At 40.6% G+C, this 27,405-nt stretch overlaps 1 protein-coding gene and 1 long non-coding RNA gene across 3 annotated transcripts in view; both read left to right on the forward strand.

The window, feature by feature from the left end:
• LOC6579541 (BMP-binding endothelial regulator protein) overlaps window positions 1–22,324 on the forward strand; it is a 31,397-nt gene extending 9,073 nt beyond the window's left edge. Inside the window, exons 2-8 of the mRNA XM_002005399.4 lie at window positions 7,386–7,850; window positions 10,697–10,782; window positions 17,233–17,332; window positions 17,396–17,578; window positions 18,614–18,826; window positions 18,926–19,371; window positions 20,333–22,324. Coding sequence (XP_002005435.2) covers window positions 7,544–7,850; window positions 10,697–10,782; window positions 17,233–17,332; window positions 17,396–17,578; window positions 18,614–18,826; window positions 18,926–19,371; window positions 20,333–21,349 — 2,352 coding nt within the window. The 5' untranslated portion in view covers window positions 7,386–7,543 and the 3' untranslated portion in view covers window positions 21,350–22,324. The remainder of the gene's footprint in view (window positions 1–7,385; window positions 7,851–10,696; window positions 10,783–17,232; window positions 17,333–17,395; window positions 17,579–18,613; window positions 18,827–18,925; window positions 19,372–20,332) is intronic.
• Window positions 22,325–25,535: 3,211 nt separating this feature from the next.
• LOC26528420 lies at window positions 25,536–26,156 on the forward strand. 2 transcript variants are annotated; one of them, XR_004364192.2, is made up of 4 exons: window positions 25,536–25,623; window positions 25,688–25,851; window positions 25,913–25,974; window positions 26,033–26,156. It is a non-coding gene; the product is annotated as an uncharacterized LOC26528420 (long non-coding RNA). The 2 variants fall into 2 exon arrangements; XR_001449256.3 differs by having other exon boundaries at window positions 25,580–25,851.
• Window positions 26,157–27,405: the final 1,249 nt, after the last annotated feature.

Genomic DNA, 27,405 nt, shown 5'->3' on the forward strand with positions numbered 1-27,405 from the left:
AATACATGACAACCCCCACTGCCTATTGCTGGCATGTCGAGGTCCGAACATGAAATCGTAGCACAAAAGATATATGAGCACATCAACGTGAATTAACAGACACATTAAGCGATACGGATCTGTGTGTGGAGTCGTCTACACACGGAGCTAAACACGAGACCACGAGACGAGCGAACTGAGAGAGAAGCACAGAGTAAAAACGAAACGAAAGACTCTGGCAACGAACTATCAGCGTGGTCTGCATACCTCGGCTGAGTTGAGTGGGGGGAGGTGGCGGAGAGGCAGCGGGTGGGAAATGGAAGTTGAGTGCACTTTGAACTCGATGCTTTTGAAAACGGAAGTGTGCGCTAAGCAACTGAATCATGTCAATGGAATTTCTATACTCCACGCTTAGCATACTTATGAGAAACATTTTAATGGCATATCCAATTTCAGAGATAATAAGCGAGATGGAGCTATGCAGAGCGAGATGGATGAAAAGAGCAAACCAAACAAAACAAAACAAAACATAGAACACGCCCGTTCCTGAGGCTCCATTCGATCGATCCATCCGTGTAGCTATGTCTCTCTGTCTATGTATCTGTCGACTTGTATGTCTTGATGTTGTTTGTCTTTTGGAACACAAAACGAAAATATGCAAACAATTCGCATTTGCGTGTTAATCAATAAATTTGACTGTGAAAACCATTTTGATTGTTGAATAATATCTACATACTATAAATGTCGACGTCATATGCCCCAAACACTTACACACACGCGCGCAGAGAGGCCGTTAAAACGAAGACAGCAGATGGACAACAACAACAATTATGAAGCGAGCTTGACCTAGTGGACAGTGCCTAACTGACAGATACCCTGTACTACTGAGCAACTGTTAGAAATGTGCGTGATGATCATTTTAAGATATAGTTCAGCGGGTTACTTAAAGTTTATCTAATATTAAAATATTAAAAACAGTCAATTTGTTAGTGTATTTATTTTATTTATAAATACTGATCATATTCCTTTTCTTTGCAATTTCATGCTGTTCTTCAATATTAATTTTCCCGATTATTTCCTACCCTCTCAAGTGATCTTCTCCATTTACAGGGTACAGCAAAAACATGTTTCTTTATATTTTTGTATTTTATAACATGCGAAATACCATATATACACTTTGCTAGTAAATTGTTTATAGACAATTTTTCTATTCGATCAGTTGGCATTTTTGTGCATAATTTAAAGAGCTGTTGCTTTTGTGCATTGTCATTAAACAAATGTGCCAGAAGCGGCTCGCAAAGTCTATAAAAAATATATAAAACAAGAATGAACAAGCAGCCACAACACACCGAAGAAGAGATGCTCTTTTGAAGAGAGGGCGTATAATGAACTATATACTGCATATTCCAGTCGTTATATATAATTATCTGCAAGTATTATCAGAGTTGACTTGGCTGATATCAAATATACATTTAACAATATATATTACAAACATTTCTCCACATTTCACATTTCATAACAGCACTATAAGGCCCCCTTTGAGAGAGTATCAAATACTAAACAAAAATCACAGTAACAAATACAACAACGGCAAAATTTCGGGTTTATCGCGTCACACGCTGGAATTCCCGTATATCGTCTAATTTGTTGTTGTTTTTTGGCTTGCTTTCTTCTTCTTCTTCTTTTTCTCTCTTTCTCCCTCTCTCCCACTCTATCCCTCTCTGTCTATCTAAAATTGTTTACAGCCTGTGGACGGGGCTCATCTTCCAATCAATAAATCCGGTTTCGAAAATAACAATTTTATATTTATATGTTATTTTGATTAACTTTCGCCCAAAAATAATTGCACAATACATACAAAAATTATTTGAAAACTAATTTTTTCCATAAGAAATATATATATATATTTATTTATTTTTTGTTATCTTTGTTCGTTTTTCAAGATATTTTTGTCAACTGTTGTGTGTGTGTGTGTGTGGAATGTTGTGCCAGCTGTGGCACCCCTCTTCAAAAAGAAACAAAACAAAAATAAATAACTCTATAACTTTGAGTTTGGCGAGGCATTTGCCGGGCTTCCGCATAAATGAATATTGTCAGCTGGCTGATCCGCCCCGAACCGGGCCGCTCTATAAATATGAAAAACTACAGACGACTTCATACACTCGCTCTGTCTGTGTATCAATTAATTGTGCTGTTCTATTTATAGAATTTGCGGTAAAATTGCTAATAATACTCAAATTTCAACAATGCCTCCTCAAATGCTCAGCAGCATTTCGAATTAACCACATGAGTTGCTTAAATATGCATACACATGGATACAAATGCTCTCGCTCATTGCAACTGTGTGTGTGTGAGTGTGTTTGTGTGTGGCTGTAGCTGTGTGTGGGCTTTTTGCAATATTCAAATTTGGCATACAAATATGGCAAAGCTGGACCAGATTGCGACAATTGTGCAGCTCGCATAGCCATGACTAAGTAAAAGTTCATGTATCGCCGATTGCCAATTGCCAATTGTCAGTTACCAGTTGCCAATTGCCAATTGGCAATTGCCAGTCTGCCCAAAACAGGAAACGCCAATGGAAACTCTCTTTAGATTATTCTGTGATCAATCAGTTAAGCCTCAGATAACTGCATGTGTGTCTGTGTGCATGTAAATAAATCTTCACATGGGTGTTAGCAAGCTGAAGCCCAGACTTAGCTTTGCTGACTTCAAATATGACACATTTCTATAAATACATCTATATCAATTTCCGGTTAGCATTTCTCCAATTAATTAATCATTTTTAAACAAATTTTCTAGAGTGCAAAATCTGTTTGAATTTTTTTTTATGGGTAAATATATTTTATAATGGGTAAATAATTTTTTTTACACAGTATTTAATTTATTAACAAATTTTCATTGACAGCAAGAGCTATACAAAAATTTCTCTACATTTTTATAAAGTGAACCGAATTTTTATAGTTTTTATATATTATTTTAATTTTATATTTTCTGCAAATTGACAACAAATATTTTTAGACCTTGAGAAAAATGTGCATGCCAAAAAAATATTTAAAGTATATTGCTTAATTTTTGTCTTCATAATTTGAACAACATTTTTTGCCCAAAATCGTTTAGCAATTAAACAAAAATTTGAATAATCAAAGTTAATCTGAAACTCATATTCATTTCGCTAATACTCAAGCACAGTTTTTTGTCCGAATTCGCTGGTGCTTAAGCCGTGAGCCGCTCAAATCTAAAGTTTGAAGAAAATGTGGTTTCATTTGCAGTGATTGAGTGTTTGATGATTGCATAAGGCGATATCTTAAATGTGTCCAAGTACTCACTTATGAAAACTTCAATTGAATTTGGCACATGTTGGCCGAAATTTCAAGCCATGTTGTCCGTTTGTGTGTGAGTGTGTGTGGCTTGACTGAGTGTGTGGCACAGTTTGCAATAGCGAGTGCTGTCTGTTATGCGCATGGAGCTAGGGTTAGGGCCTTAAGTGCCTGACATGAAGACAAAAGACAGGTTCTCAGCAGTTGTTGTTGCACAGGCTAATAGGCTCAGTTGTTGCTGTTGTTGCTGCAGTGTTCCCTTTGTTTTGCTGTGTCACTTTTAATCTCGAAATGCAGTCGTGTGGGGCAGGCAGAGGAGCAACTTTTATAGGCTCGCCACTGTGGGTATAAATGTTGTTCACAGTGGCCTTTGTTATAGTCGTTGTTGTTGTTGCTGTTGCTGTTATTGCTGTTGCTGTTGCTATTGCTTGGATAACCATCAACGTCAACGTCCACGTTGCTGTCTTCATTTGCCGTAGTTGTAAGCGCCGCTTGTCGCCGCATTCAATTGTGCCCAATCACATTGCCCGTTTGTGGCCCTCGAGCTGCCTTCGGCCATGCCCTCAGACCCGCAACAACAACTGCTCAACTGTTGACAAATGTGCGTCTTTTTGGCCGTCTCGCATTGTTGTTGGCGAACTGACTTCAATATGCAAATCTATTGAAATTAGTTGCCAACGTTGCCAAGCAGAGCCAACTTTGTCGATCGGGCGCGCTGTTAGCCCGATACCGAAGTTGAGTCTTGTAGATGTTGTTGCTTTTATTGCTGCTGCTGCTTCTGCTGCTGTTGTTGTTGTTGTTGTTGTTGTTGTACAATTTGCATGATTTGCCAAAGCTGTTGTTGTTGCTGCTGTCGCTGTTGTTGGCGCCATTTGTTTATTATCTGTGCCCTGTCCCTCTGGCTTACTGACTGATCTTGTGCCTCTTTTGTTGTGTGTGTGTGTGTTTGTCTGTGTGTTTTGTTTTAGTGCTGAGATCCGAAGTTAATTGAATTAAAGGCGGCGACATGCCAGGCCCAAAAACCAGGCTAAAAGCCAACGTAATTGGCAGCAACAGTTGCAGCCAGTTGGCCAGCCGCTAATGGCCAAGTTTTTAAGTGGAATTCTTCGATAAGCCTCCGCACGCACCAACCAACCATCCAAGCAAGGAAGCAGCCAAGCAGCCAAGCAGCCAAGGCACTCGCTACTATGTTAACCACCTCAACGGCTACCTACCGCACATCGTTAGACCTGGTCTAGACAGAGGTCTGCGTGCTCGGCGTGAACCCTTTTCTTTTGTTTCAGCTCGGAAGGCAATTTGTTGCGCCCCTTTACCGGGCCGCCTTTAAAGGGACAGGCCGCGAGACGCTTACCTTAATTGCCAGCTTGACGCCAGGCTGACGCCAGCTAGACGGCATTAGAATTCCTCCTACTACCCCTCAGCTCAGTTGCAAACTGTGTAACCGAAACCGAAACCCCATAATCAGTGACCCCTGCCCCTGCCCATGTCCGCTGCTCCCTTGCTCCTACCATTTAATTGGCACGATTCGCGCGACGCGTCGTCATGCAATTGGCCGCTGGGCGGTCAATTAAATCAAAGCGTTTATATAGTAACTTGTCTTAAATTAAAAAAGACAACAACAACAACAACAACAGCGGCAGCAGCAGCAGCAGCAGCAACTCGCTAATTTTTACCCAGCTGCCAGCTCTGTATCTATTTATAAGCTCGACTCGGGCCGTGTCAAGTGTTCTCCAGCGCACATCAACCTCGACTTCAAATATTATTTCCCATACACATTTATTATTAAGGTTTTTTTATTTTTTTATTTTTGGGTGCACACGATAAGCACCAAGTACAAGGTTCCCACTGAAGTTCTGGTTAAGATTCTCGTCTCGAAACTATCGCCATGTTCCGCTGGGGGTTTTGCCACTTCAATGTCAACTCGTGTGTTCTTAAGTTCGGCCCAGTACAAAGAGCGCCACAAAGTAAATATACTCGCCCCAAAAGTGCGTAGTTTTAAGTGTTTTCTTTAGAGTTTTGGCTTGACTTTTGATATCGAGAGTTCAGCTCGTTACAATAATTTGTTTGCACAACACAATGGCGTTCTATTTCGGTTGATACGCAATATTTTAATAGAATTGGGCAACAATCTAACTACTATTATAATGCCATGCTATGGTGTGTTACTTCATATCATTTCATAGTTAAAATCTGAAGTGAATTAAAAACATTATTTAATAATATTATATGCTCTATAAAATAGGTCACATTTGTTTATGTAACTGTGAATATTGTACAATAAATTTGCCTGTCGCAAGCTTTGTCCTCGGCGCAATACACCCCACACAATGAGCACACTTAAGCAGCATACAAAGAGTTTTATAAACACAGCTGCATAGCATACGCATACGTGCATATAATAGCATATATGCATTTATATATATAGTTCGCTCTCTCTCTCTCTCTATATATATATAATACATGTGCATTGTCCTTGTCAACAGCAATCCGGTGACAAATTGCAGCTAATCAGCAGCAATGGGAACAACAGCAACAGACAACCGAACAACGTTATTTCCAGCTTAAATGAGGTTCCGTTTCGACTTTTGTTCTGCGAGGTGCGCTGTGAATCTTATCAATTGCAGAAATTAACATATACATATATATAGAGTATATTATAGCAATGTGTTCTTTATATATATAGTATGTATGTGTGTGTGTGGCGCGTTATCAGTCTGTGTGACAATTTTTTAATTGGCTGTCTGTTTTAACATTGTTAGGTCAAGCACCGCATTCGGCATGACAATCTGCCAGTTCGTTGCATGACAATGCAGCCAGCATTAGGGTGCGTCACGATAGATCGATAGATCACACAGAGACTACATATATTGAGAAGGTGTAAGCAGAGTGTGCGTAGTAAACAACAGACTGATTCATCGATTCCATTGGTTATAAAGCTACTTTATAATGCCAAGTCCCGAGAAAGAGGCACTTTGTTTCCAATAAATCGAATGGGTATACAGTATACTATATTAGGTGATTTCTGACTTCTGATTCATCGCTTTATTGAGATCGAGTTCAAGTTCTATTTTAGCATCCGCTTTCATGGCGTTAGGAGCGGCGAATGTTGGCGCCACTTTGAAGCGAAACAATCAATAAACTTGGCCAAAAAAAAAAAAAAAATGTTAAGGTGGTTGTTGTTTGTTTTGGTTTTTGCCTGATTTTTTTTATTTTTGGTTTTTTTCTCTGAAAGATTTGGTGTTGCCCAAGACAAATAGAAATAATAAAAATTATGCGGAGAGCTACAAAAATGAAATTAATTATAAGTCAAACAAGCATTACAATATTGCCTGGCGCCAGACGCAAAAATCATTAACATTTTTATGACCCGGCGTACAACAAAGAGCACCACACATATATCTATCAGATGGCATTACCTGTGTGCCACACACACACACACACACACAGACTCACACTCGCCCATGATCATAAATCGCAACTAATAATGTCCAAGTTGTCTAACACCTAACAGCCGCCATAAAGACATATCGATAGACAGAGAGATAGATACCCGACAAATAGCCAAATGGCCGAACGGAGTTTACCTTTTGGGCGTACGTGCAAAATCGATGGATATTGACCAGGCCAACATGATTCGCAGAATTCTGTAGTGTGTTGTGTGCAGTGAGAGCTGAAAATCGAGTGAAATGTGTGTTTTGCCGACGACTGGGCCGGCCCGTGGCCAGGCCTCATCTTGATGGCCATCATAAAATTCAAAATACCGAAAACCTCGAAAAACGTCCAACAACAATTACGACTGAGAGCAAACGGGCAAATGGTTTCCATTTAGACCCTAGGCGGCAAGTGCAAATCTCTTGGCTGGATCAGAACCGTCTCACTGACTGACTGACGACCAGCTTGCATTAATTTATCCCGAATAAATTTATCTCACACTGGCCAGCAAAGTCCACAAGTTGTATGAAACACCTGCACAGCTCGCCAAATTCTAAACAAAAACCAAACAAATTTCTATTTTCAGTTTTTATTGTGGCGCCTGCACTGTGTATTTTTAAACTGACCGGCTTGATCTTTTTTAACACTATTTTTCAGCAATATTTCAAGAGCAGCTACAACAACAACAACAGCAACAACGAGAACGACAGCAACTGCTACTGGGAATACAAAAAAAAAAAAAAACACACACACACACATAAGAACAACAGCAACAACACCTACAACGAGATTTGTTTTCTAGCTACACAAATTTGATGCAAATTTCTGTGAACTTGCGCCAACAAATTGCGAAAATGTGTTGCAAATCTAACGCCATGTGGAAATCTCTAACGTCATCGAGTGACCAGCAACAGCAACAACAACCAGTGACGACAACAACAACAACCACACAGTTCACACAATGTCATGGTCAGAGCCAAAGGCACAAATGCAGCAACAACAACAACAACTACAAGAGCCAGCCGCATTTTCTGGTCCGAATTTGTACCCTCGTCTTTATGGTGATGATTGCCCTGAATCAATTGGAAACTGCAGCAGCCGGATTTCGAGAGGGCCTTTCGGGTGAGTGTAGAAAATACTGCTAAGCTATATGCAATATATATATTATACCTTTTATAAGAGAGTTCAGATCAACAAATCAACATCATTAATCATGGTTGAACAATTGTTGAATATTGAAAATCTCGTTCTAGATATAGAATGATGCCTAAGGCACTCTATATATCTAAAACTACTTTTCCGTGTTAGTAACATAGTTAGAGCTCCTCTAAAAATAATATTAAATATGTAAAGAATTTTTGTTTTCTAAAAATATCGAAGCCTGTATTAAATCAATCTATCATTTGTCTCTTGACATTAACTCCCATAGAAACAATCAGTCAGCATTTAAAGACTTGTATATTAATACGTCTACAGCAAATGCCAATCAATGTTTTTTGGCTTCAAAATATATCCATGGGCATGACTGGCAGTAGCAGCCTTAAAAGTGTTTAAAGAATATTAAATATATATGCGTATCTATATTTCCATATTATAGATATCTATATTTCTCTGTAACTTTAGACTTCTAACTGAATCTGCTCAGCTAATTTCAACATTTACTTTTGGCATACACAAAGTAACATTTTATTATTGTAACTCGTTTAGTTTTCTGTGGCTAATTTGCCGCATTCTTAATCTAGTTTTCAGCATTAGTTTCAAGATCATTTCCATAGAATGGAAATCAATTGAGATTGTCAAGCGAGTCACCTGACGCTTCGCCAGCTGGCAGCAGAGAGATTCTGTGTCTCTTTCTGTTTCGACAGTTTCACCCTGCAACTCGTTGGCCTTCACCTTTACCCAGAGGTATTACGAGTAGTAGTTGTTGTTGTTATTGTTGTTGCTGTCGTTGTTGCTGTCGTTGTTGCTCTGTACGGACTGTATAGGCTGCCCGTTAAGACGGTTCATTCCATTGCGCACCCTCTACCCTCCAGCCTCTAGCCTCTAGCTTCGGCCTAGCTGCCCCCCTTCCTCCCCTCCGCGCTGTTGGCCACACGTGCCGCTGTGGCGCTCCCAACACACTGCCGTCGCTGTCTCGCGCTGGCGCTTAATCTGTGATTGTGATTAATCAGACGACGCCAGCGTCCAGCGTCCGGCGTCCGGCGTCGCCAGCTGTCCGGCTGGACGGCTACTGAGCGTATTTGATCGCTGCCAGTTTTTAGTTTTATTTTCTATTTTGTTCTTTTATATATATTTCTAATTTTTTATTTTCGTTAATTTTTGTGTTTTTTTTTTGGTTTTGTGTTCCTAAAACATATTGAGTGGGTTTTTTTTATGGCATTCGAGTGTGTTAAATGAAATAAAAAATCGCATAAATTAGATATACGTATTGCAATTTCGATATCGGGTTACTTGAACAAGGTTCATTAACTGTCGCCCGCTAGATGGGCAGCCAGCCAAAAGAGAAGGGCATGAACCGTATCCGTCTCCACCTAGAAAGTTCCAATAGGAACTAAATAACTTTTCCACTTCATTAGAGCGCCAATGAATTTGTTTATGAATGAAGGTGGTCCCGAAAAACAAAAGCACCGACCCACAGAAATGGCACAGCAGGACACAAACGCATAACAGGAAAACGAACAATGAGCACAGCATCTAAATACCAAAAAAAAAACAGAAAGAAATACAAATGTGGATAATGTCGCAAAGGGCCCAAAATCGAACAGAGCCACCACAGGGCTGCGCTGCAGCATCTGAAACTGTATCTGTATCTTTGTATCTGTAGATGTTGTTTGTAAATCGGTGTGTGTGTGTGTGTGTGTGTGTGTAGCGCCGGCGTCTTCATTTATCAACGAACACGCCGAGTTCGTGTTCTGTGTGTGCGTGTGTTTGTGTGTGAGTGTGTGTGTGTGTTTATCAGCACATTGCAGGTGGTCCCACAAAGCCAGCCCCGGGCTTCGGGACGGGCCCTGCAAGTCAGCCTGGGGTCGCTGTGCCGACGTTTCCGTTTGCCTTGTTGCGTTTCACTTCTGCATCGTTTCGAATCGTTACTTTGAAATACCCTGTATAAAAGTAAGGGGCGATAGAAAGAGATCTTTTGGATGTACTCTGGGATACCATGTTTTTTTAGTTTTCCTTAATAACATATTAATTGTCAGATATATTAAATAGCAGTCTTATAGTATATATATATATATAAAGGAAGATATAATACAGATATATAAAAGTTGATTTAATTACAACATAAAATACTTATAGTACAGGGTATCTTCAACTTCGTTTCAACTGCTCAGCAGCTACCTCGCTTGTTCTTTCTGCTGTGCTGTCGACTGGAACATGTTTAACATGCGGCGTTTGCTACTTTGACTTAGCGCCGGTGCCAGAAGTTTCAAGAAGCAGACGAAGGTAAACCAAACAAAGAGTAACCCAAAATGCAAGCGGCCAAGGAGTTGAGGGAGGGGCAAAGTGCGCGAGAGCGCAGGAGGTGTGTTGCTTTCTGATCTGGCAGGGCATGTTTGGCTATACACACACACACACACACACACGCAAAGCTGTACGGGGAATGCTGATAAAGTGGCCTAATCTCTTTGACCTGTTTGGTTTTTTTTTTTCTTTTTCTTTCTTTGTTGTTGTTTTGGGAACGGCGCTGCGGGTCACGTGCTGGATAACATCTCAGTCAGTAGGCAATTTCCGGCTAGGTCTGATTGTAAATTAAATATTTGATTATTTGTTATTTGGTTTATTTGAAAACGTCAGCTGAGAGCTAACAGGAAATCGTTGTTGTTGTCATAGTGAGTCTGCCCAGCAATTTATGGCTGACAAGTTTGTTTGGGCATCTAGAACAGCAGCTTGTTAGCATTAGAAGACAAATACACACCATTACTTACTTATTCTTCTTCTTCTTCTTCTTTGTCTTCTTTTTCCAACAGGCATTATGGAATCCTGTGCCAACGAAGGCGAAGAGGTGCAAATCAAAGGCATACAGAACGCCAAATGCTTCAAGTGCACTTGCCAGGTGAGTCGCAACTACGAACTAAGTATATTAAGTAAGCCTCATGTCTCTAGGCTCTAGGCCCGGCAGGCAAGCGGCTCCAGCGAGCTGCGCCAACAAAAAACTGGACAGCCTTTGACCCAAAATAAAAAACCCAGCAATATATGTGAATTGAAATACAAATACTAAATAAATCTAAGGCCGTCGCTGTGGCTGTGTCTTCTGTCTGGCGCTCTGCATGAACGACGCCAGTGTCCAGCCAGGATGCGGCCATGTGGTGTACATTTCGCATACAGCGCAACGCCTGCCAGTCGTAGTGCCCCAAACGCCCCAAAGTATTTCAAATATTTACCATTAGACAGGCAGCGAATGCAATGCCAAAAGCATGTACAGAGCGACAGGCAGGACAACAGGGACAGCCAGAAGGGACGGACAAGTTATAAATAAGCAGATACTGAAATGTTGAAATTTTGAAGATAACGGTGCGTATGCATAATATTTCCAGCCATGTGAAACGATAGACAAAAATTAGACAAAAGCAGAAAACATTTTGAGCAAAATTAATGCTAAATTTTTTCTGCTATAAATGAAACAAAAATAGTTCAGAATATAATAAACACAGCTTTAAATATTACCAACACAAAACAAACACATAGTATTAGCCAAATGAAAAATAATTTCTCAGCTCACAGTTTTGACAAATTAAGATATTTATCTCTCAGTTTTATCCATGTGCTCAGAATTTAAAGTAAGTAAAGCTTTTGCAAGTTGCTCTCAATCATTTGAAATAACAAAAATAAATTCAATCAAGTCACATATTCGCCATGTAAATCCCAAAAAACTGAAGCTGCTCACTTAATCATGGCTAGCCGGCGACAGACAGACAGACAGACAGACGGACATATCAGGCGCTGTTAGAAGTTCGCTAATGAGCGGATTGCCAGTTGCCAGTTGCCAGTTGCCAGATAGCAACGGCACCTTTTCGCTGTGTGCTCGGCACAGAATGTTTGCTGGTGGGGTCTGTGCATTTGTTTGGCTTTTTTTTATCACAAAGAAAACAAATTTTAATAATCACAATAATAATAAATAAACGCACAGGCCGCATCGCTTGGCGTTCGCCAGAAATTGTTATGATGCAAGGTCGTCAAACGGGTTTGCTGCGACATGACAAACGCTAACCACAGGTTGGCCGATCGTTTGACAAACACTTGGCGCCGTGTTTTTTGTCGCCGTCAACGGCTACCGACGGGGGCTAACACAGAAAGCGCGCTGCGCTGCTGTACGGCGCCGTGTCGTCATTAAGCGGCGACGACAGCGACAGCGACAGCGACGGCAGCAGCGGCAGCGGCAGCGCGTGCTGTTGGCGCTGGCGTTGCCAGACCGCTGCATGCCTGTTGCTAATTTGCGCTAAGCGCTGCTAAATGCCTCTGCTCCATTTTAAGCGCCAAGAAGCTTTCGCGACGCCAGCTGCGACGACGGCGACGGCGACGCTTCGATCGATATTTGTATAGCCTCCAGTCATGAGCTGATGCTGCGGCCGTTGCTCGTTATTGTTGTGCTCGAGCCAAGTGGGCGTAACCAAAAAAGAAAAAACTTACAAAAAGAAGAAAAAACAATGCCTGGCGCCACCTCACTTTAAGTTGTTGGCGCCATGCGTTGCGCCTGCTCTAACCGAGCTACCTGTCTCGCTCAGCCGCTACCGCACGCTCACTCGCTCTCTCTCTCGGTCGTGCTCACTCTCTCGCTCCAACTGCGACTGCGCGCGCGCGCATCGCAAGTTCACGATGGCATCGATTGAGCGCATTTATTTCCTTTTTCTGATTTGCCGGCACTTTAAGCTCTCTTAAAGCTGCGCCAAGGCTAGACAATCGAATTGCCAGCCCAATGCGCGGCCAGAGCCGTAAAGCACACACTTTATGATTACTTCTATTCATGCTCCACTCTCTCACACACACATACTCAAATACTCACACACATTTCATATGCCCATTCACTCTTCAGTCTCATTGTAATATTTGCAAACGCTTTTGGTGATTTGCTGATATTTTATGGCTGACGTTTATTATCTTATATATCTTGATATATGTATAGATATCGCATATTAAGTACAATCCGCGCATCCTGCGTGTCCTGTGTGCCGTTGTCTTCCAGCCAACCCACCACCCTCCCTTTGCCAAGGCGCAATCATACAAATTGCCCGCTTTTCATCTGTTCTGGCGCGTCCTTTCGCATATTCGCGCTTGACTTTGTTAACAAATTTTGTTTTTATGGCAAAATTATGCTGAATGCGCATTGCTCTCCTAATAGCTTATAATTTAAGCGTTTCCCTTTTCATTTTTTGCTTGCCTCTGCCAGTTGATTGAGCAAGCTATTTTTTACGATTGATATTTGCAAATACAGTATTTTTTTTTTGTTTCTCAACAGAGACTAAGCTGTGAATATTGTAGGTGGAAGGTAGTAAAATTTACTTGTTGGCAGGGGTTCGAATTTTTTACGATTATTTCCATAATCTGATGACTCAGTTTGAGCTGTTGAAAGCAGGAGTTAAGAATACTTAACATGATAATATGTGGCATATTAAAAATTTTACTGTCTGTTTACTGTATTAAAAGTGAATTTAAGGAAGAGACATCGTTAATAATTGGGAAAAAGAGTAAACAAAGTATTGAAAAATAAATAAATAAAAAATTATATGGAACATTAGAGAAACTATAAAAAAAAAACACATACATTCATGGGAGAGCTAGTCTCAAAAGGTTATTTTTAGGGTCACTTGTCAAAAAATCATAATTCATAAAAACATCAAAATTAATTAAATTGAAGATGACTTAACGATTCTAATGAAAATCATTGAAGACTCGTTTATGCCAGGCACAGACATTTTTAGCATTCAAATATATGTTTCCTTCATTGGGGAGAGCTAAAAGTTTTTTTCATAAACTTAACAGCTAAATAAAACAAGAGATATAATTTTTATTCAGAAGAAGACTTAATACTCTGCTAGGCAAACGGCTATATCAGCTGTAGATTGTATTTTATATATATTTATATCTATGTATATTTATATAGTCGTTCTCTATGCCTTACACATTCCATGACAATTTGAAAGCACAATCCCAAACACAATCTACACTCAACATACAGGATATCCCACATGCTTCTCATTTTGGAATTCCAACAACTGTTAATCCAATGAAATTCCACATTTACAGAGCTAAGCTCTCAGCTAACCCAACCCAATATAAACCGATCCGATCCGAGTCAACTAGCTACCAAGCTAGTCAAATTCAACAACTAGCCCACAAGTGACAAAATACACACATGAACATACAAAATAAAAGCACAGTTTGTCATTACCATATTCTATGAGGCGCAGCGAGAGCCCAGTCTATAGTCTACAGTCTACAGTCTAGTAGAGTCTTTGGCCAAGTTTGCCTAGCAAACGTTTAAGTTGAGCAGCTAACAGTCAACAGTCAACAGCCAGCAACAACAAGAGCAAGCGACTAGCGAGCGGTTTGAGTGGCTCACTGGCCAACTGTGCGATTGGTGCGGTGCGACCGGGTCGATGGCTGCGGGGCAGGCGGTGCTGCAGAGGTGGGAACGTGGCGGCTGCCGAATGGACTGGTGTTAAAACTGATCATGTTTTGTCAAACGCAAGGTCGTTGGAGGCCGTTTGCAAATGTGGTTCTGCCACTGTGGCACACATAGATACACATACACACATACACACACACACATACTACGCACACACACACACACACATGTGCTTTGGCATTCGTGATTGCCGCTGGCGAATAACAACAACAACAGCAACAACAACGAAAAATCTCAGCCTCTACTTAGCAGCTTGTCCGTTGCCGGGTCCGGGACGCGCTTGGCTGCCTTCGTGGCGCCTTTCTTTTTTTTTTTTTTTTTTTTTAATAGCAACCTTTGCTAGCAGCTACTAGACAACATCAGCAGCAACAACAAAAACAACAACTGCTTTGGCGATGCTTAACTTTCATGTTGTCTGAAATATTTCTATACCGGTTCCAGATTAGAAAGAAAGAATTTCAAAGAGCATAAAAACATCGGCATCTGGAAATGCGTGAAGATCGTCTCAGCTGCTTCACACAAGCTCGCATCTACGGATTCAAGAGCATTTGAACTTTGTCTAGCAGCGCAGCATCAGCAACAGCATCGGCATTTACATTTCCATTTTCATTTCAATTTTTCCAACGGCTGTCAACATTTTGGATTTGTTGTCTCTCTGGTTGCCGTTGCTGTTGTTGCTGTATAATACCAAAGTGCTTTTCAATCTGTCAGTGTTTATTGCATTATGGTACTGAGAGTTACGATGCCCGCACTAAAGGTGCCATTAAAATTCCAACTAACAACTGCCATTAAACTAATACGATGATAAAAATCTCGGAACCGCAAAAACTATACAGAAAAAAAAAAAAAAAAAAAAAAAACAAATAACGAAACACCTCTCGACTCTCAACTCTCGACTCGACACAATTTTCATAACAATTGCATATTTTGCACGTTGCGACGGCGGCTCCAACCAAATTGAGATCCAATCTGGTTTGCTTGCACTAAATTATACACACACACCACACCACACCACCTAGCACACACACACACACAATTGAGCCGCGACATTGTTCAGCCGCAACTGCATACAAATTAGTAAAATATTTTGCCTGTTTTTGGTACGACATCTATCTAGATTTATAGATACATTTACAATTAGCCTCAGACTCTGGCTCACATCAGACACCAGCAACACTAGAGATTTCGCCCCGTCTCCATCTCCCTCTCCCTCTCCATCTCCATCTCCGTCCTCCTCGCGGTTTAACCTGTCAGCGGGCATCAAACATGCATGCGACAGCTGCGCGCACAAGGGTTAAAGCCGCCCATTGATTTGAGTTAGTTTCGGTGCGCTCGGTGCGGCCCGCATTAGAGTGTTGCATAAGCTGCCAGAGCCTTGCCACAAGCTTTTGACTTATGATCGACATCAATTCTAATGCGCCGCTTGCCGCTGTCAACATGTCGTTAACGAAATAAACTGAGCAAAATTGCGCAAAATAAAAAGCAAAGCCAAACCTGCATCACACAGCAACACAATTGCTGCAACTGCTTTAACTACTACTGCTGCTGCTGCTGTTGCTGCTGCTGCAATTGCAGTCTAGGCCAAATGAACAAATAAAGCCGCTAGCTGCCCTAATTAAGATAGCAATCAATGCTAAGCATCTTTGAGTCTACTGAAGGCCTTTGCTGCACATAAAATAATATTTACTATTTCACATTTTTGTAATTTTATTATCATTAGAAATTATGGCAAAAGCGTGCTGCCATTTACTAATACTAAAGGCTAAAAAAATCAGAGTAAACAGTCAATTTCCTCAATGGTTTTTCGACAGCTTTATTTTCGTAAAGCAATTTAGTGCCAGTTCATCTTGTCTGGCTTTAAAATTTAAAGTTTTTTCTTTTTAGTTCACTTTCATTTCATTTATGAATAAATTCCTCAAAGTACGTTAGCTTTCAAATTTTAGTAGTATTATTTAATTTATGTAGTAGTAGTAGTTAGTAGTAGTACTTGAATAGAATCATTTTAGTAGTAGTATTTTAGTACTAGTATTGTATTTATTATATTTATTATTTAGAAAAGTAGCATGAAAATATTAGTATTTTAGTAGCAGAATAAATAGTAGTAGAATTTAAATAATAATTTTTACGTAGTAGCACTAAAATAGTAGTATTTTAGTAGTAGTATTTAGTACTTTTCAAGTCATATTAACTATTGCCTATCATGAAATAATTATAATAATAAAATTTTATATAAAACCTTCCTTTAGATTTAGCCATTTTATTCTTATATTTTTGTATTAAATATAAATTTGAATCATCTCAATTATTTGCAGCATTTGACCTCATTCAATCTAACTTAACGTTGTGCATTATTTTCTCGTCTTTTACAATCTCCATCATCGACCGTCATATAATCTGTTAGGCAATCACTTTTCGTATCTATTTTCCATAAGCTCCATCTCAGCACGCATTCCAAGCAACCCATCAAGCTGGTTGTAGCGCATCTCAAGTGTCGCTTATGGCCTTTGGCTGGCCACTTGCCACGCCCCAAAATGTGCACTCAATTCCATATAATTTTGACTCGTTTGCATCCATAAATAATCAAGACTGCCGAAGGTCAGAGTGCAACCTGGTTGAACAAATGCAATTTGTGTGAGCGCCAAAGCGAGTGAACAACTGCAGGTGCAGCCACACTTCGGCCGCAGGTGGCGAGGGGAGATTGAGGTGTAGCTGAATACAAATCGAGTGCTCGGCTACGTTGAGCATTTGACAGCAAGCTCTCACATGATTAAGCGCATACGCCAAATGGCCGCTAGGGAGGGGAAGATGGTGTGGGGCAAGCTGATTTAATTCACACAGCAATTGGAGGCTAACAAAAGGTTTTTCTCTCTTCACTTGCAGAATGGCTTTGTGAACTGCGACAAGAGCTGCCCCTCAATTGATGATTGCTATTTGCTCGACTCCAAATCGTCCAACGACACCTGCTGTCGCAAGTGCAAAGGTAAGTGCAATGCAATGGCATGCGAAGAGCACCTAGCCCTAATTAAACTCTTGCTCTAATCAGGCTGCATATATCGCGGAGTGCCCTATGCGAGCGGCGCTGAATGGAGCGACCCGGATGAACCCTGCAAGACGTACAAGTGCATCGCCAGTGTTGTCACCGAAACAACACAGAAATGTTACTCACAGTGCGACGATAATCAGTTGACAGCGCCACGCCCCGGCGAATGCTGTCCAACATGTCAGGGTGAGTCGACTTGTCCCAATCTGTCAACTAGTTCAGCCACTCGACTAGTCACTCACTAAAATTAGCAGCACCAGCAGCAGCAACACCCCAAATACTAATAATGCCACTTAATTCATCAGTTCGTCTGACAAAATAGTCCAAAAACGATCCGTGCACAGATGGTCAAAATTTTTTTCCCCTTTTTTTTGCTTTTATTTTTATTTTTTTCATTTTATTTTATGTTTTATTTGTATCTATTTTGTGACTCTGCACGATTTGCTTATTTATGGGCTTTAAATTGTCTATTAAGTCGACAATGTGGCATTGCGTTCCAAACAAAACAGAGCAACTTTTAAGCAAATATTTGATGGACCTGCAGATACCCTGCAGTAGATCTTATTGTCGTTATGGGAAAATTATTTCAAGGATTCTATAAATAATATACGGACAGCGCACAAAAATAAGTAAATAAGTATAAGAGAAATACAAAATTAAATAGGAATTTATTTAAATATCCATAAAGACTATTAAGAACTTTAAAGAAATTTGTATAGTTCCTACCACAGCGATAAAGCCAAAAATATATTTCAGTCATATAAAGGATATGCCTAAAATTGATAATATGAACCAAGTTTTCTTAGACAGACGAATATATTCACTAACATTATTCATAGCAGCACTCTATATGCTATTGGCAACGTCTGCCTCATTGCCTCACTCATTTCATCACACAATTATAATACCCTCGAAAAGTTGACATGCACTGCAGAGAAAGCCAGCTGTCTGTCATATAATTATGCAACATTAAATTACCCCATCGAATGCAGCTTTATGCGTACAGGGTATATTTGGTACGCACGGCCCTCTGCCTATGCAAATAGATCGCTTGGAAACCCGTTTCGACATGTGGAAATTTTCTTGGCTGTCGCCCAAAAAAACATACACACACTCACACACACACACACTTATACATATACATCAAGAAGAAGACAAATAATACGTTTTTTAAACCGTTGTCTGATGAAAATCACGTTGTTGTTGTTGCACACTTTGCAGGTTGCAAGATCAATGGCCAGACCGTTGCCGAAGGCCAAGAGGTTGTCGCCTCGATCGACGATCGCTGCTTGGTCTGCCAATGCAGCGGCAACAAGCTGAGCTGTGCCAAAAAGACTTGCCCCATACTCCAGTGCCCCAAAACGAAGCAGAAGCAGCTGCCCAACGAGTGCTGCCCACGCTGCACCGAACAGCGCGAATTTGTGGCAGTCAAAGGTGAGTACCAAGCCCAAACCCAGCCCCATCTCCACCGTCGAATTGGTAGTCAAAAGCACAGCTGCTCACAGATTTGCTTTCACCCATTTGTCATTGCAGGCAAGTGCATATTCAACAATAAGCTGTACTACGACAAGACGCAGTTTACGCCGGATCGCTGCACTAATTGCACCTGCCTGAACGGCACATCGATTTGCCAGCGTGCCACATGCCCCATACTGGAGTGTGCACCGGAGTTCCAGGAGGAGGACGGCTGCTGTCCGCGCTGCATTGTGGCCGAGGTGCGCAGCGAGTGCACCGCCCAGGGCGTCACCTACATGAACAACGAGACCTGGAACATGGGACCCTGCCGCAGCTGCCGCTGCATTGGCGGCAACATCCGCTGCTCGGAGATGCGCTGCCAGCCGGTCAAGTGTCGACCCAACGAGGAACTGAAAGTGCCCGCCGGCGAGTGCTGTCCCAAGTGCCTCGAAACTGCCGGCACTTGCACGGTCTTCGGCGACCCGCACTTCAAGACCTTCGACGGCAAATTCTTCAGCTTCCAAGTGAGTGACATTTCGGTATTGATTACAAATTGTCAATGAGCGTAACGCGAACTGACATTAATGGGCATAAATTAAAATAAGCCATTTAATGGCAATTGATATATAATTACATTACTCGTCCGTCGTACTTATAAAACAAACATATAAATTAGCCGCTTAAAGCAGACTTTTATACGGCCATTCGATTTGCATAGACAAGCTATTTTTATGGCCCATTCGCATTGACTGAGTATTCTACTAATATCCATAGCTGCAGTTTCCAGTTGGCGGCTGACCACCCGCTAAGAGCGATCATTTCGACGGACATAAAGTCCGTTAAAATTAAGTGAAAATAAGGGGTGTCAAAATAAGCGTAACGGAGCGTAGCGAAATAACTTGTAATTAATTACAGAATAACAGGCAACTATATATACTCTCACCATCATCATTTTGTTTCGTTTTTTTTTTTTTTTTTTTAATCGTTCACATTTTATTAGCTATAAATTTAATAGCTTTAAAAAGCTTGTTCAGCCAGAAACTACGTCCAATCGGTTTTTCACAGTAGTCAGTTTTTATGGCTTTAATGGGAAAAAAGGGATTGTCCCTACTTTGAAATGCAGTTACATAAAACCCTCTGCCAAAGGTCATAATTAAATTACAAATTAACTGAACATGTCTCCAGCTGTCAGTTTGTTCTGCTAATTAAGAAATTGAGAAGACAGCCAGCCTTATCTAAGATCAGCTTGTAAAAGGCCTTAAGAGAGCCGGACAACGCCGAACATAATGTTTTTTAGTTTCCCATCAATCTGGGTTTTTATTAGATAACAAGTGAAACGGTCGTAAAGTGAGTCTCTAAAAATAATCCTTCATTAGGTAGTGAAGGAAGTCACATCATTCTTACAATTATTATTTTATAAGAAAAATATATTTATATCATATCTGCAATTCCTAAAAACTCAATCTTTATCGCTTTCATTTCCAGGGCAGTTGCAAGTATTTGCTGGCCGCTGATTGCTACGGTCACAACTTCTCCATACGGCTGACTAACGATGGGCGTGGCACGCGGCGCTCGTCCTGGCCCAAGACAGTGACGCTCAAGCTGCGCGGACTGCGCATCAATCTCGGCCAGAAGCTGAGAGTCAAAGTGAACGGCACGCGGGTCACGCTGCCCTATGCAGACCACAGCAGCAGCAGCAGCGAGAATGGCCATGGCCACAATGTGAGCATCGAGCGCCTGGCGGAGGGTGGCATTATGCTGAGGACGGAGCTGGGACTGAGCATCGAGTGGGATGGCAACAACTTTCTGCAGGTGTCGGTGCCGGCACAGTACAAGCGCCACCTGTGCGGGCTGTGCGGCAACTACAATGGCAGCGGGCGGGACGATCTGACGGGCAGGGATGGGCACTCACACAGCGACGATGAGGTGTGGCACTTTGCCAACTCATGGAAGGTGGGCGGACCGAAGTCGTGCTCCAGGCTAAGGGATAATATCGTGGCACAGCCGACGTGCAACAAGCGTAAGCCCAACTTCTATTGCCGGCCGCTGCGCATCTCGGAAGTATTTGGAAACTGTGATAGTAGACTTAATCCCACGAACTACATCGACTCCTGCCGCATGGACGTCTGCGAGTGCCCCACGGGCAGCTGCCACTGCGACAGCTTTGCTGCCTATGCCCACGAGTGCCGCCGCCTCGGCGTCCAGCTGCCCGACTGGCGTACTGCGACCAATTGCCCCCTGGGCAGCTGGCGGCGCAACGCCACCGATGCCAACTATCGCGGCAACAGCTTCTACGGGGATCCGAGTTTACTCACTGGAGGCGCCGGTGCTGGCGGTGCGTACAAGGCGCGACGCCGCAAGCAACAACAGCACCGACTACAGCAGCAGCAGCGGCGACGACAGCAGAACGAGCTGCAGGAAAATGAATACATCAAGAAACATGTACCCAATAAATTTTTAAGGCCGCGTGCGCCGGCTCGCACGCCGCCGCCCATACACTAAGCACTGAGCATGGATTTCATTATAATTTAGTTGCTAAACTCTCACACACTCACACTCACACACACAAATTCTCAAGCAGGCTAAAAACATTACCATGAAATGCCAATAACACGAGCTGCAGCAAAATAATAAAAAGCTTTCGCCAAGCTTTGAGCTAGCTTATCAACTGAGCTTGCTTTTGTCGCTATCCCAGCCAAGCTTAAGCTTTCAGCCAGTGTCATTGGGCAGTTCGTTAGCATGGTTAGAAGCAAAGTTCCAGATACGACATTTGATTTGTATGTACTCTTAGTTGAATCGCGTATACGCACCCATGACAGCACCAGTATTAAGCTAAGCATTATCATCCACCCCAGGTCCGACATCCGCGACAATCTCTCTGGTGTTATATACATACTCTGTTAGCGAACCATCTCATGCTTGCCGCCTGATCCATACATTCATCAAATGCATTCGTTGTCGCCATTTTGTTTAGTTCGATAAGTTTTATTTATTTTAGTTGATAAGTTCTAAAGAAATTTTATAGAGTCCGGCCTAAGTACTACTTGAGAGTATGTTATGTGTCTGTTACTCTATGGTTTTTTAATGTATTTGTATGTGTGTATTATCGCTTAAATAAACTTCATACTACTCGATTACTTAACTCGATAACGATAACTTAGTGTACTTATACTATATATACATATATAATAAACTATTTACTATTCGTAATGTTAGTTAAATAAATTTTAGTTTTGCTTAAAATTTAAGCTTTAAACATTTATGAAAATTGCACAAACAGTATTTTTGCTTAGTTTAAATCTCACTTTAATCTTGCAAAATTTGCTACCGGAAGAAAATCTCTCCAACTATACTTAACTCTTCCCTCTCTCCCTACAACTCTCTTTCCCTTTCTCTCTATTCCTCATTCTATATAAATATATATATTACTAACTCAAATCTAAAACTTTATACTATTCCGTTTATGTCCATAGAAAATGGAATAACCAATCAAAATAAAAATGAAAATCAAGTAAAATAAACTGTGTTAATATTTATAAAGTTCGCTCCAAGTTACACAAGTTTATTGCCATTTTCCAATATTTATAATAAATTAATCAAGTTCTTTTAATTTAATATGGCTGGATCTGTAAATGTACGACAAATATATGCTTAAATACACTAAACTCTTTGACATAAAAAAAAAAAAAAAAAAAAAAAAAAAACAAGAAAAGAATAAAACAAAACAAGTTTAAATGCAAGAAACAAAATAAATTATAAAAACTTTTAAATGTTGTGTTTAATATTTATAGCAGGGAAAATGTGGGAAAAATTGAAATATGGATATTTGGGAATTTAAAAATGTTTTTATATATATATAGTTGCTGATGGCAGAAAATACTAGGCCTTTAAAAAAAAGGATGAACAGATTTATAGAAAAATCTTCTTAATGCACACATACATAGATTTCAAATAGGTAGGAAACGGCGATAACTTTCTAAGTAGATTGAATTTCTTAAGAATATACAAAAAGAATAAGAAAAAAAATATAAGTAAAGTGCCGAACCGTTTAGAATTGTTGATGACATACAAAAAGTATTCCAAATAAAGGATGTGGATTTAAGTTGTCAATGTGAATGAATTTCCATAACTTTATTAAAATATGGCTCTATCCACTTTCCCCTCAGCACAGTCAACAGATATCTACGAATGCTTCTGTAAAGGAATGAATGTTAATCTAGCTATACTATATATAACATAAACGAAAACCTTCTCTCCTCCGTTTTATTATACTGTAATTAAACCCCAAAGAAACTGCCAATTAAGATCATGTTTGAATACTTTTATTTAATGGGTGTACACAAGACGCAAGTAAAATCCAGCTCGCGTAGACGCTTCGATTGAATTCCGCGGGTTGGCCATTTCGGATTGTGTATATATAATGTTTATGATGATGTTGTTGCTTTGTTTATGTTCAAGTGGCATCAGATTCGCAGGCACGAACCCAAAAACAATTGCGACAAGAGGCGACGACACTGCGTCTAGGGTGGCTGACGTTGGGGCCGCAGACGGAAGGAAGTGGTGGCTCGACACTTGGTGGCAATGCGCGCTGCTCTTGGAGACTGAGCGTTGAGTTACAAAAAAAAAAAAAAAAAAACAGAAATCAGAAACAGAAATACATATGTATAAAGCAATGCAGACATACAATTGGACACACACACACACCACACAATCGCAAGCAATTTATGCATGTTTGCTTAGCAATACTTGTCAAAGTTGTCTAGGGCCGTGCACAACTTTGTGTGTAATTTGAACGGGGCAATCATTTGCCTCCGCCTCGGGGCTTATGGACATATGGAGGCATTTCTTGGAAGGCAGTGCTCGGCGCTGCTTAAGCACAATAAGCTCGTAAATCGACGTCGATTTAGACTGAAATACAATCTTGTGCGAGCCTGAAATTGCGGCCGCTCCATTGACTAAAGCCACCAACACACGCAGTCGCTGTTGCTGCTGCTGCCATTGCTGCTGCTGCTGCTGCTGCTGCTACTGCTGTTGCTCTTTTTGCTATTGCTGCCGCAGCGGGGCACGTGCAGCGCATGCGCAACGAGGCAATGCCGGCAGCTGGCTGGACAATCGGACAATTGGCAACACTGATTGATGCACGTCGTCTTCAACAGAATCGAGTTGAATGTTTCGACATCTGCTGAACGCTCACCGGCCACCGACTGTGTTGCGGCATTTTGTTGCTTCCGCGTGTTGGTCGCCTGGAGAGACGACGCCAGCCTGGATAGACGACGACGCGTGCTCGTGCCTTATCAGGCGCGAACCTGTCCATATTGGCGCAAATGCCCGATTGCCAATACGGTGCGTGTATAATTGGAGCGTATGTCTGCCGATGTCTGTCTCCCTCTCGTTCTCCCTTTCACCCCCTCTGTGTGTGTGTGTGTGTGTGCATGTGGTGTGGCGCCAGAACGTGCGCCAAATTTGGCAATGTGAAATGTTGTTGCTGTCCAGTGGAATGGCATATTCCCCATAGCCACATGCCACATGCCGCATGCCGCATGCCTTATGCCACATGCCCCATAGGCATTAGAACGTCGCCAGCCACTTAAAATCAGCGATTTATCATGAAGCAATGTTTGCCCTGCACAAATGAACGGGTCGACATGTCCATGAGATATCCGAAACCACAGCCATAGCCATTGACATACCCATAGCTATAGCCAGAGCCAATGCCAAGTGGTCCTTCGATTGCAAAAGAGACTCATAAAGATGCGCAGCAGATAAGCTGGAAGGGACGAACATATGGACAGAGCCATGCATCATCATTGTGGCGGCACAAGTCCTGAACCCTTGACTGACTCTCCAACGAAGGCCCTATAGAGAGTGTGAGGCAGAGAGAGAGAGAGAGAGGCACTTGGAATCTTTGTGTGTGCATAAACGAGTGTTGAATCACATGAATCACTTTTGTGCGTAGGAGTCAGCCACCATTAGCGGCATATGTCAGCAGCGGCAGCCGCCCACGTATCTATGTAAGCCGGCCAAGGGCTGCACTTTCCGGGTAGCATTTCCCACGCAACGGCGCCCGGAAAAGCTAACAGAAATCTATCTAACTATGCGCGTTCTCGATGACGGTCTAACCCCTCAGCAGACTCTCAAATCCAAGCGCTTGTTATTTATGTCAATGGCTTGGCTTTTGCGTCACATTCACATGCACACATACTGAATGTGTGTGTGTGTGTGTGGGAGAGTGTTTCAAGCAGATGCGGCAATCAATAGTTGAAATAAATTAAAGCATACTTCTCGGCGGTGACCTAAATGCCTGAGCAACGGGGTGGCAATTTCAGCTCTTTGGAATGCCCCATTTACACTCGTTTGCAGCTGATAAAACTTAACTAATTAAATGTTAACATGAAGTCAACTGAAGGACAGTAAAATAAATTGATTAGTGTAATTAATAATATTATATTATTTGCTGTCAATAGGGTTTTATGGTGCCACATGGCTAAGTTGTTTTATAGAAATATATACATATGTTTATGTGTGATTGAAATAATTAGAAATTATTCCGTGGAATTCAATTTTGGTTGAACCGCCAATAGAACTTAATAGAGAATCCTGATTTTTAATATGAAGAACCAATGGCTGACCCTTAAGCGTAACCCAGCCACAGGAATGAATAATATTTAATTTCAGTTCGTATGCATTGGAAACATTTGACAGCTCCGTAAAAAGAACTTCATAGCAGTTCCTTTTGAACTCTGTCATGAATCTGTCATCCAAAAAATTACTTTGATGTAAGCTAGCTACAAGTAGATTCTTTTCTGCAAAATTTTGACAGTCATATATTTCCAAATATAGCAATTATTATACAATCCCGTATCCATGGTAGGACTCAGCAGGGCCGTCTAGGAACATACTGCTGCACAAGCTCATACTTCACGCGGGGCGTGCGGTATGTCCTAGTGCGGCAGGATGTCCTTAGGCGTCCCTGTTAGGTCCTGCACATTGATAGAAAGTTTCTGGTAAGGTTAATGTATTTTACATTTAATCAATATACTTTCGAATATCTTTTTACTTTGACAGAGACTCCTATTGACCCATAATTGTCGGCGTAATCAAAAGACTCAAGTTTAAGGTGCTGCAAAGTGAGTTATATTGTTAATAAACCTGTTCAGTTGTTAATTACTTGTTTATTTTAAATAGATCATAGAGTTTATGCCAACAATCATCAATCAACATAACAAGTTGTATATTTTTAATATGTGATTCTCAGCTGTTTAAACTTTGAATGTAACACCTTATAAATTAAGAAGTTAAAACATTTCGATTGAAACCTGTCTTAATCATTAATTATTATTCTATTATTAAGACTAAAACTTGTTTTAGAAACTTACTTTGTAGGCTAAGTGTTGGGATTGAACTCCTCTTATACAAGAATCTATGTCGCACGTGCATAATTCGAAACACATGTAAAACCAATAAATCAAGCCAAATCAAAGTCTATATAAATTGATGAGCTGTTCGAGCTGCTGTTCCTTGCTGGCAGTAAGCTCTATGAATAAACAAATATATAATTAAGTATACACGAGCAGGAATATTATTTTTATTTCTCTGTAGCAGCGTGCGAAAGTGAGTATTCGATTACACATTGAGTGAATGAATGAATGAATATGAGTTGCTTGTTAAAATTAATGGCTATTTCATTCTGGCTTCGATCGACTCTAGCTAATTTAATGTGCAATCAAGTATTCAGTGTCGCCTCGAATGCCCATGGCGTGTGTCTGTGTGTCCATCAAAACCTTAAGGGGCTGGGGGATTTTCTAGTTAGATTAATTGCCCCCCTAAAAACTTATTTGACTGTCGAAAACATTTGCATAATTACCATATAGAGAGCGAGAGAAGCAGAAAGAGGGAGATAGTTCTAAATTGACTACAGGATATGTAAAAATACTTATTAGCAAGTCTTTAGAAAGCTGCCCGCAACAAACAAATTGATTCAACAGACAACCAGGCGTCAGCTTCAAAACTTTTCTATACTCTTTCAAAGAGAGAGTTCTATGAACTTGACATTCATTACATTACAAAGCGCATTTATGTAGATAAGATATATGGATCAGCAGACAAACGAAAATCATCAAATGAGTTTTATGGAATATGTTTTTGACTTTAAAATATATATAAATAAAAATTACGATATTGCTTTTGAACAATTGTTTTCCGTCTTATATATTTATTATTTATAATTTTTTTTTTTTTATTTCTCGAAATGTGCTGCAAAGTTCAGCTAAAAGCTGCAAAACTGGGAAGAGTATACATTTTTTTGTTAAACCAACAATTTCCGTTGTTAATTGATACGCAAAACATAAAATTTTTATTTATTTATTTTTTTTTTTTAATTGTCTAAAAAACCAGCTTAGGTCAATAATAATAGAATTAAAAATATAAATTTTGAATAACTTCACTTATAACCATTTTTGTTTTTTTTACTATCTTGATGCATAAGAAAAAAAATATAATAAAATTAATACAAATAAATATATAAATAAAAATTTTGTACTGTAATAATGTAAAATAAA

Source organism: Drosophila mojavensis, unplaced genomic scaffold (genome assembly GCF_018153725.1).
Source record: "Drosophila mojavensis isolate 15081-1352.22 unplaced genomic scaffold, ASM1815372v1 contig_80, whole genome shotgun sequence".
NCBI lineage: Eukaryota > Metazoa > Arthropoda > Insecta > Diptera > Drosophilidae > Drosophila > Drosophila mojavensis.